The sequence below is a fragment of the Calonectris borealis genome, chromosome 11 (assembly GCF_964195595.1).
Source record: "Calonectris borealis chromosome 11, bCalBor7.hap1.2, whole genome shotgun sequence".
Classification (NCBI taxonomy): Eukaryota; Metazoa; Chordata; class Aves; order Procellariiformes; family Procellariidae; genus Calonectris; species Calonectris borealis.
The window spans coordinates 23,276,208-23,286,767 of NC_134322.1; the positions used below are offsets into that span (position 1 = coordinate 23,276,208).

General features: G+C 65.7%; 1 protein-coding gene across 3 annotated transcripts; it reads right to left on the minus strand.

Annotated features, from left to right (window-relative positions):
- Positions 1 to 1,385: 1,385 nt before the first annotated feature.
- Positions 1,386 to 10,040, minus strand: PARP6 (poly(ADP-ribose) polymerase family member 6). Of its 3 annotated transcripts, none has more exons than XM_075160583.1 (22): positions 9,904 to 10,040; positions 8,645 to 8,722; positions 8,396 to 8,490; positions 7,317 to 7,377; positions 7,095 to 7,185; positions 6,946 to 7,012; positions 6,524 to 6,673; positions 6,131 to 6,284; positions 5,661 to 5,714; positions 5,388 to 5,483; positions 5,209 to 5,301; positions 5,008 to 5,133; positions 4,838 to 4,903; positions 4,614 to 4,681; positions 4,321 to 4,369; positions 3,193 to 3,305; positions 3,029 to 3,101; positions 2,792 to 2,861; positions 2,346 to 2,425; positions 2,172 to 2,235; positions 1,920 to 2,004; positions 1,386 to 1,839 (listed from the first exon to the last, which is right to left on the minus strand). In XM_075160583.1, exons 1-22 carry the CDS (start codon positions 9,904 to 9,906, stop codon positions 1,737 to 1,739), a joined length of 1,839 nt encoding a protein of 612 aa, XP_075016684.1. In that variant the 5' UTR covers positions 9,907 to 10,040; the 3' UTR covers positions 1,386 to 1,736. The 3 variants fall into 3 exon arrangements, 2 of the variants coding, with proteins under 2 accessions (XP_075016684.1, XP_075016683.1); XM_075160582.1 differs by having other exon boundaries at positions 6,104 to 6,284; positions 9,904 to 10,025; XR_012675271.1 differs by lacking the exon at positions 2,792 to 2,861 and having other exon boundaries at positions 6,104 to 6,284; positions 9,904 to 10,025.
- Positions 10,041 to 10,560: the final 520 nt, after the last annotated feature.

The following is a 10,560-nucleotide window of genomic DNA, read 5'->3' on the forward strand; positions in this document are numbered from 1 at the left end:
TTATTTGCTTTTTTCCCAGGAATTACCATTTTCTGCAGGAATTCACCCTGGCTGCGGAGGGGACGGAGGCAGGACCCGGCCCCCGTGGTTTCCCCGTTCTTCCCGAGCTTCTGGAGGACCTTGGTGTCCCCTGGGATGTCCCTTCGTGGCCGCACCCGCAGACGAGCCACTTCGGTGATTGTGGGAAAGTGGCTTGATTTATTTTTATTTAAGGGGGGGAAAAAAACCCCAAATCCACCAATTTAAGCAAAAAAATGGGGTAGCTGGCGGGGCGGGTGGTGTGGGGACAGCCACCCGCCCAGCGTCCCCCCTGCCCAGGTTTGGGTGGCCTCGGGGACATCGAGCAGCCGGCGCAGGATGAGCGGTGGTGGGCGGATGTCGGGGTCCTTCCGTCACCCCTGAGAGCAGGGGACACTGCAGAGGTGACACTGAGAGTGCACCCACCAGTGTGACAAGCCTGTCGGGTCTCAGCCACTGACCGTACCTAAACCAGGATATTTTTTTAAGTCGATTCTTAACTTTCTTTATAAATACTGGTTGGAAACAACACCTGCGTCCCCCGCGGGGCGGCGAAGGGCGGGTTTGGGGTATTTATTTTTATTATTTTAAATCCCTCGGACCCTTGAACCCCCCTCTTCAGGGGCCCCCGCGTCCCTGCGGGACTGGCCGGTGTCCCTGGGCGCCTTTGGGCTGATGCTGCAGGAGCTGCCGCCTCTTAAGGGCTGATATTTTACTGCCGTGGCCTCGTGCTGCCGTGACTGACCCAGGGAGCCCCAGGACCGGGGGGAACCTCCGTACCCAGCTACCTCTGCCTGCCCCCCCCCACCTTCCGGGTGTCCCCGCGCTGAGCCCCGGCAGCCTCCGGGGCTTCTCCGATGGGTTTTCATTTCGGTTTGGGCATAGCGGGACGCAACTGTGCCGGCGCCGACTCCGTATCCGTGTAGTTCTCGGGATCGTCGTAGGCTGAAATAAAGCGCAGTCCCTTTTGCACGTGAGTCTCTGCTGCGGCACCGGTCCCTGCGGGGTCCTGTCCCCTCGGTGTGGTCCCCTGTCCCCACTGTGGTCCCATCCCTGGCGCACAATTCCTTCTCCGTGGTGCGGTCCCTGCTCCGTAGCACGATCCCTTTGCCGTGGTGTGGTTGTGGTGTGATTCCCTCCCACAGCCCCATCCCTTTCCCAAAGCCCCATCAATTCCCTATGACCCTTTCCCCGCGATCCCGTCCCTTCCCCGCGATCCCGTCCCTTCCCTGCAATCCCGTCCCTTCCCCGCGATCCCGTCCCTTCCCCACCATCCCATCCCCTCCCCACACTCCCAGACTGTTTAAACACTTTAACTACACCGACACGGATTCCTTTTCTCTTTTTTTTTTTCCTGTGTTTTTTGGGTTTGTTTTGGTTTTTTGTTTGGTTTTTTTTTTTTTTGCTTCGGTTTCTCGTCATCGATAAAAACGCCATCGCTGCCAACGCCAGGAGGGGCGGCCACCGGCCACGCCAGCCCCCGCAGCTCCTTCTCCACGCTGCCACAGGGTCGGGGACACTGGGGGACGGGACGGGGAGGGGACAAGGGACCACTAAACCCGCCTGGTGCTCACTGGGTACTTGACGCCTATGTACAGGGTGGAGCCGCCGGCGTCGGCCCCCGTCTCTGCCCTGCCCGGGAGGCTCGAAACCCGCTCGTCCTTCCCCGGCCTCGCCCGGGGTCTTCGCTCAGTGCCCGGGGGGGTCCCCGCCGCCGCTCAGTTTGTGTACACCTGAGTCCCAATCACACGCATGATCTCCTTCTGGATTTTGGGGTCCTGAGTATTGATATTGGCGTCTCCCACTTGGCCGTCTTCGTACCTGGAAGGGGAGAAGGGGGGGTAAGGGGGTCCCGAGGGTGTCCCATGGGTGCCGGCGAGGTGGGTGCAGCCGGGACTCACACAAAGAAGAAGCGGGTGCAGACGTGGTCCGAGACGGGGCAGACCCAGATGTTGCCGTGTTTCTGCAGGTCCTTGGAGGTGATGACTGCCGGGGGAAGGGGCTGTCAGACGGGGGACAGGGGACGGAGCTCCCCACTGGGCGCAGCCCCTGGTGGGGACCCTCGCTCCCTCCCTCCTCTGCCCACCGGGTGAGCCAGGGATGTGGGTGCTGCCCGGCCACCCCTCTCCGCCCCCCGCCACGTGTCCCCGCACCTTCGCAAAGCGCAATGCAGTTCAGGTTGCGGCTCTGGAGGAAGCGGGACTGGATGGAGCGGGTCTGCGGGGAGAGTAACCGGCATTACCGTCCCGGACGGGCTCGGCTCGCCCCATCCCCAGCACCCGTGGGTGCCATGTCCCCTTCCTCCCAGCGGTCCCTCGGCCCGTCACCTGGGGGATGGTGTTCATCCGGTTGTACCTCTGCACCAGCTCATCCTTCGAAGGCATCCGGTGCTGCCCTTTCCCCATCCCTGCGGAGAAGTGAGGCGGTGGCTGTCACTCCCGGGCAGGGAGCACTCCTGGGGTCAGGCGGAGACACGCGCCGCAGATGGGGACAGCCACGCTGGGTGCTCCCACCCTGTGGCCGAGCCCTGGGAACCCCCCAAAAGTGGGTGCAGAGGCTTTCGGAGCCTAGAAAATGTTGGGGTTTTAATTCCCTGGCGCATCAGAAAGCCCCAACCTGGCTGGGAAAAGGCCGGTGCAGGTGGGAAGGATGCGGGATGCTGCCCGCTCCGGCACGGCTCCTCTGGCCGGCACGATGCCAAATGTCCCTGGGCCCATGCAGGGAGTGGGGACGGGAGCGCAGGCAGGGCTGGGCAGCGAAGGCAGCCTCTTACCTGAGTATCCAAAGGAAATACTGGAGATGGGGCTCAGATAGATGCCCTTGCCATAGGCTGCTCCGTGCAGCTTGCAGGAAAACACCAGGGTGAGCGACGCGGGGTCACCCCGACAGCTTGGGCACGGTGGCGGAGGCAGCCCGGCCTCTGCAGGCAGCGCGTCTCCAGCTGCCTGCATCCCTCCCTGCCTGCCTGCCTGCCTGCCCCGGGGCGGGGTCGGGCGCAGGGGAGCGTTACCTGCAGTTTGGTGTAGGAAGCGTTGACCAGCCCGTTGCGGAGGATGGAGTGCCAGTTCTCAATGTGAGAGCCGCTGGAAAAAGCCAGCCCCACGTCAGCCCCACGGCACCCTGCCCCACAGCGCCCGCTTGGGGGGCTCCCGCCGCCCCCCCCCGGCAACTCACTGGAAAGCGAAGGTGCTGCCGTAGAGTTTCTTGGCAGTGCGGAACCGGGCTTCCTTGGCCGGGGGGCTGCTGAGCAGGAGGAACTGGTGGGAGGTGTGCATGAACTTCAGCTGCTACCAGGGGAAAGGGAAGAGCAAAGGCAGCGCCAGCGGGGAGAGAGGACAGACAGACAGACAGACAGGCAGAGATCATGCACGGCAGCCCGGCCCTGTGCCCGTCCCAGCGCTGCTTTGGCCATCCCCAGCTTGCCCGGAGGGCCCGTGGCATCCCCCGTCTCTTGTCCCCCACCCCACAGCCCACGTCAAATATCCTCCACCCTATATCCCGTATCCTGCCTCCCACATCTCAGGCTGCAGACCCCATCCCAAAGGCCGCATCCTACATCCCAGACCCCTATATTGCCCACCCCATATCCCTACATCCCGCATCCTGCATCCCGCATCCTCCATCCCGCACCCTCCATCCCACAGCCCGCATCCCATACCCTATGTCCTGCATCCCATACCCTACATCCCACAACCCATATCCTACGTCCAGCATCCCACTTCCCATACCTTACGTCTCGCATCGCACATCCTACATCCCACCTTCCATATCCTACGTCCTGCATCCCATATCCCACATCCCAATCCCATACCCTTCATCCCACATCTCATACCCTATGTCACGCATCCCATATCCTACATCCCGCATCCTACAGCCTGCACCCTGTATCCCATATCCTACATCCCACTTCCCATATCATGGATCCCACCTCCCGTACCCTACATCCTGCATCCCATACCCTACATCCCACCTCCTATATCCTACATCCCACCTCCCATATCATGCATCCCACCTCCCATATCCCACATCCCGCATTCCATACTCTGTGTCCTGCATCCTATACCCTACATCCCACATTCCATACCCTCCATCCCACACCCTCCATCCCACATCCCACATTCCATACCCTCCATCCCACACCCTCCATCCCACATCCCACATTCCATACCCTCCATCCCACACCCTCCATCCCACATCCCACATTCCATACCCTCCATCCCACACCCTCCATCCCACATCCCACATTCCATACCCTCCATCCCGCGTGCCGCACCCCACCTGGAGCCCGGCCAGGCCCCTTACCCTGCTGAGGGGCAGCTTGACGATGTGGGATCTGTTGCTGGAGATTATCCTTGGGAAGAGGAGGAGGAAGAGGACGAGGAGGAAGGTCAGCAGGGTGGTCCCACGCTCCCCTGGGAGCGGGGCCGAGCCGGGAGCCGTGCCGGAATCCACCCCAAGGCCGGTGGATGGTCGGGACCCCCCAGGAGAAAGGGGCCGAGGGGGTCGTGCCGCAGATGCCCGGCTGCCCCCCACCCCATCCTCTGTCCTGGGGGACGTGGGGCAGCGGGACGGGGCCGCAGCACCCTCAGCCTTACCACTGCAGGAGGGGATGGGCCAGGGGGTCCAGCTTGTCCATCTGCTTCTTGATCTCCAGGTAGGACCCCTGGCAGAGGCGAGAGGGGGTGCAGGTGGGTCCCCTGGCACCCACCCAACCGTGGGCGGGTGGAGATCGGCACCAAAATGCCACCCGCGGCAAAGGATCCTGCACCGGGGGGGTCTCACACGGGGCCATGGGTGGTGCGGGTCCACGCCGGCGTACCTGGGTCATCTCCCGGATGGACATCACGCTGTCCAAGGCCTTCTGCAGCCGCTCGTAGTTCTTCTTCTACATGTGGGGCAGGAGAGGGGCGGCCGTCGGAGGGGTCCTCAGGGCTCCCCCCAGCCCCATCGACCCCCACCATGGGGGAGCGTTGCCCCCACGGCGCTTACCTTGGGGTTGAAGGCAAGTGTTTTGGGGTCGTTGGGGTCCACCACGGAAGGGTAAGGCTCGAAGATGATGCTCTTGCGGGGGGACTCCAGGGCGGCGCGGCACATGGCCACCAGCAGGTCCACCACCTTGGGGACAGAGCATGGGGTGAAGGGACAGCACCCCGAGGTGACGACGTGGTCACCCACCGCGCGCACCCCTACCTCGGCGCCCGTGGCCACCTCCTCCGCCGCGCCGGACATGACGCCCAAGGTGTAGAAGGAGAAGACACAGAGCTCCCGCGTGCACACCGCCGGCTGCGGAGGGGACAGGAGCCGTGGGGAGGGTCAGGGACGGTGACACGGGGTGACAGCCCGCGCCTGCCTGGTCCCTGTCCTCGCACCTTGAGCATGGAGCCGTTCTGGAAGACGTGCTGCTCGTCGCACACCACGCAGTACTCGTTGAGCGTCGGGATCCGCTGCTCCGCGTACTTCATGATCTGAGGGAGAGGATGGTGGGAGTCAGCCCCCGCGGTGGCCATGGCCCTCGGGAGGACGCTCCGGGAAGCCGGACGGGGCGGAGCAGGATGTGGGATGAGTGGGGACGATGAGCTAGGATGTGGGATGAGGACGCTCCGGGCAATGGGACGGGGCTGAGCTGGACGCAGGACATTCACCTGGACGAGGAAGCCGTACTCCAGCGTAGGGACGTTCTTGCAGTGGCCACCAACCTGCGATGGAGCCGGAGCGGAGCCAGCTGCGTTATCCCCTTTCCCCCACGTACCCCCACCTCCACGTGGCACCGGCAGCCGCGAACACCCCCCCTGCCACAGCGGGACCCCCGACACGCCAACACCCTCCCGGGGACGCAGCCGCATCGGGGACGTGGCACCAAGAAGGGGGTAAAACCCTGCAGGACCCCGCGGCCGGCGTCCCAGCTTGCCCAGCAGCATCCAAGGGTGCTGGGGATAAGGCGCAGGGGGCAAAGCCCCGCAGAGGCTCCCCCAAACCCAAGGGGGTCCCACCACCCCACAACAAGCGATCCGACCCCGCAGCAGCCCCCGGGAATCCAGAAAGGGAAAGGAGAGGAAAGCAAACCCCGAGGCGGGGAGGCACCCACCAGGATGTTGAAGGGGGCGACACCTGCCTGGGTGCTGGGCGGGGGGTAGCCGAAAACCTCCACTTTGGGGTTCTTCACCGTACAGGAGACGGAGCGGTTCATCAGGCGGTTGACGCGAGCCTCGGGGATGCCCAGTTTGCCCTTCAGCACCGAATCTTGGATGACGGGGAAGCTGGGAGACCTGCAGACAGAGTCCTGCTGAGCTCCCCGGTTTGTCACCGTCCCCCATTCCTCTGCCACCCGGTGCCGAATTCACTCTTTGGCTGGTTTTTGGGAGCAACCTTCACCTCCTTGGGCTCTGGTAGGGAGCAGCAGCGTCCGAGGGGCGAGTGGGGAAACTGAGGCACGGTGCCAGGTCCCCAGCCACCCAGTGTGAGGGGACAGAGGGTTGGTCCCTTGGGGACACCGTCGGGGTCTTACTTGGGGATGGGGGAGAAGATGCTGAGGCCAGCACGAAACTTCTTGATGGTGCCACTCGTCTTGAACCAACTGTGCCGCTTCTCCTGCTGGGTCTTCAGGAAATCGTTGCTGAGATGTTTCCATTGCTGGGACGTGAACATGCCCAGGATCCTGGCAGAGAGGTGGCATGGGTGCCCGAGTGGGGTGCCAGCACCCATGGGTGCTTCGGTGCCCACTGAGCCTGGTGCATAGGTGGTCCATGCCACCCAGCTCCTCCTCTTCCCCACCCAAAACCGGCGGTGAGCCTGTCACAGGGCTGTGTGGCAGGTAGAAGGTGGTGGCATGGAGACATGTGGCACCTGGCCAGTTTTGGGGCAAAAGGGTGACCCCACGGCCCACCCCACCCAACCACCCTTGGGTGCCCATTGTGTTTTGGCTCTTACTTCTTCAGCTGCAGACCCAGCCCGAAGCCCTCCTTGTTGGAGGGCTGGAAAACCTCGATGGATGGTTCTGCAGAGAGAGGAGGACAAGCCATTGGTGCCACCATCCCGAGGGCACCTGGGGACACCATGTCCTGCCCGTCCCCACTCACCGGGGCCATCGAGGTACTGGGAGAGGGAGAAGCGCAGGCGGAGGACGATGGGCTCCGTCCGCAGCACCTTCCACGCCGTCGCCACCTCCTCCTGCCAAGGGAGAGCTGCGATTCGGCACAGCCGCGGGGACCCCCAGCCGGGGAGGGAAATTTGGGGACCCCCCGGGCACGTGTCCCCACACTCCCCATGCCAACGCCGTCAGGGGCACGCCGGGGACTCACATCGAGGAAGCTGATGTTCACGTGGAGGTCGATGTCCACGTCGTCGATGGTCCCGTACTCCCTGCGAAGACACGCGGCGCCGTGGGGTGAGGCTGGCACCATGCCGGAATCGCTGCCTGGTGCCCACCGTGCCGGGGTGGGCAGGCTCGTGGGGCAGTGACGGGCACGTGTGGCTCCCCATGTGTCAAGCGTGTGCACCCCTGAGACCGGGATGGCACAGGGAGAGCGCCCGGATTGCGGACGAGTGCCTGGGCATGGTATGGCCGGGTGCTCAGGGGATGGCACGGCCAGGTGCCCCAGGGATGGCACGGCTGGGTGCCCAGAGATGCCATGGCCTGGTGCCCTGGTGATGCCACAGCCAAGTGCCCTGGGATGGCACAGCCGGGTGCCCAGGGATGCCACGGCTGGGTGCCCTGGATACAGCACAACTGGGTGCCCCAGGGATGGCACTGCCAGGGGCCTGGGTATGGCACAGCCAGGTGCCCAGGGATGCCATGGTCGTGTGCCCAGGGATGCCGTGGCCACGTGCCGCAGTGATGCCATGGCTGGGTGCCTGGGGATACCACGGGTGTCCAGGGATGCTACAGCTGGCTGCCACAGGGATGGCAGGGCTGGGTGTGCAGGAATGGCACGGCCGAGTCCCTGGGAATGCCACAGCTGGGTGCCCCAGTGACGCCATGGCTGGGTGCCCTGGGAATGGTAAGGCTGGGTGCCCCAGGGATGGTACAGTCAGGTGCCCCCGTGATGCCACGGCTGGGTGCCCTGGGTATGGCACAGCTGAGTGCCCGGGGATATCACGGCCATGTGCCCTGGAGATGGCATGGACGGGTGCCTGGGGATGCCACAGCCAGGTGCACTGGCTAATGGGTGCCCGAGGTTGATGGCTGGGTGTCCAGGGATGCCACAGCTGGGTGTCCCGGGAATGCCATGTCTGGGTGCCCTGGGGGTGGCTCAGCCGAGTCCCCTGGGACGCCACAGATGGGTGCCCCGGTGATGCCATGGGCAGATGCCCTGGGGACGGCACAGCCGGGTGCCTGGGGATGGCACGGCCGGGTGCACGGGCTGGCAGATGCACCCACCTGACGGCCACGGCATTCTCGCTGTAGATCTCCTTCACGGCCTCGATGTCGGCGTCCAACTGCGGGTGACGGTACAGGTCGGCGGCGCAGGTCCCCTGCAGCACAGCACCCCGCAGCATCGTCAGACCCGGAGCCCCCCGGCAGCCCCGCACTCGGGACCGGGCGCAGGTTGGGGGTCCCCGAACCCCCCCACAGCACCCACAGGAGCCGGCACCCATGGGACTGGGACTCGGCACGCACGGTGCTTACCTGGACGCCATAGAGGAACTCCTCGGACTCATTGTCCCCGTCGGAGTCATCGTCCGTCCAGTACTGGCCCTTGAGGTCCTGGGGGGCAGAGGGTTGGGGCACAGCGGATTGAGGGGGGCAGAGGGTTGGGGGGCAGCAGGGATGGGGGAAGAGCTGAAGGGGGGAGAGGGTTGGGGAGAGCAGGTTATGGGGGAGAGGGTTGGGGGGGTAGATTGGGGGGAGAAAGTTGGAGGGAGCAGATTGGGGGGGAGTGAATTAGGGGGCAGCAGCTGGGGGGGAGCAGGTTGTGGGGAGTGGGTTGGGGGGACAAGGTTGGGGGGAGCAGTTGGCGGTGGGATGGGGGGGAAGGTTGGGGGCAGTGGGATGGGGGCAGGAGGTTGGGGGGAATGGAATGGGGGGCAGCAGGTTGGGGGGCAGCAGGTTGGGGGGCAGCAGGTTGGGGTGCAGTGGGTTGGGGGGCAGCAGGTTGGGGTGCAGTGGGTTGGGGGGCAGCAGGTTGGGGGGGTTGGGGGAAAGGATGGGGGGTAGCAAGATGAGGGGCAGTGGAAGGGGGGGACAGCAGGGTAGGAGAGCAGGTTGGTTGGGGGGAGCGGGTTGAGGGGAATGAGACGGGGGCAGCATTTTGGGGGGCATTGGGTTGGGGGGCAGCAGGTTGGGGGGAATAGGATGGGGGGAGCAGGATGGGGGAGCAGATTGGGGGGGAGCAGGTTGGGAGGAGCACGATGGGGACACGATGGGGGCAGCGGGATGGGGACAGCGGGTGGGGGCAGTGGCATGGGGACAGCGGGATGGGGGCAGCGGGTGGGGGCAGCGGCATGGGGACAGCGGGATGGGGACAGCGGCATGGGGACAGCGGGTGGGGGGCAGCGGGATGGGGACAGCGGGATGGGGACAGCGGGTGGGGGCAGTGGCATGGGGACAGCGGGATGGGGGCAGTGGCATGGGGACAGCGGGTGGGGGCAGCGGGTGGGGGCAGCGGGTAGGAGCCGCGCACGGAGCCGCCGGGGGGGCCCCGGCCGATCGGGAGGGGGGCGCACCCCTGTCAGCCCTGTCCCCCTCCCATGCCGGGGGACACGGGGACACACGGGGACACACAGGAACACCAGGGCCGCCCCCCCCTCCCTCCCCCCCGCCCCAGCAGGCCCCGTCCCACCGCCCTCCCCAGGCCCCCATCCCCGGGGCCTGCTCCCTCCGCGGGGCCGTGGGGGGGGCTGTCCCCGTCCCCCCGCGTCCCCCCCGGCCGGCGGGACCCCCCTCACCATCTCAGCGGCGGCCGGCCAGGCCTGCCACTGCCTCCATGCTGCCGGGCGGGCGGGCGGCCATCGGGCCTTGACGTCAGGCCCCACCGCGGGCCCGGGCGCCACCGCCGTCACCCGGCAACGCCGTCACTGACGTCACCCGTGGGGACCCCCACGCCCCCACACCCCCCCCCCCCACCCGCTCCCCACACCCCCTGCCCCCCCCGCACCCCCAGTACCCCCCAGCAGGGTGCTGGGGCCCCTGAGATGGAGGCGGCCATGACGGGACCCACGGGGCTGGCGGGAGTCCCCAGTGTCACCAGTGTCCCCAGCACAGGGTTCCCGTGGTCCCTGTGGCCCTGACTCGGGGTCCCCACAGTCGCCAGCCCAGGGTCCCCCATGGGGTGGCCAGGTCGGGTCCCCACATGGCTGGCACAGTGTCCCCACGGCCCAGGACAGGGTCTCCAGTGTCCCCAGTGTCCCCAGTACAGAGTCCCCAGTGTCCCCAACTCAGGGTCACCACGGTCCCAGCACAGGGTGGACATGTTGGGTCCCCACATGGCTGGCACAGTGTTCCCAGGCCCAGCACAGGGTCTGCGTGGCAGGTCCCCGCGTCAGTGGCGTGGGGTCCCCAGTGTCCCCAGCACAGGGTCATCACGGTCCCAGTGCAGTGCAGGT

Coding starts and splice junctions, on each gene's coding strand:
- PARP6 (XM_075160582.1), bottom strand. Junction 7,378..8,395: donor GAGAATGCCGTGGCCGTCAG/GTGGGTGCATCT, acceptor GTGTCTTCGCAG/GGAGTACGGGACCATCGACG. Junction 4,904..5,007: donor CACTTGCCTTCAACCCCAAG/GTAAGCGCCGTG, acceptor CCCCACATGTAG/AAGAAGAACTACGAGCGGCT.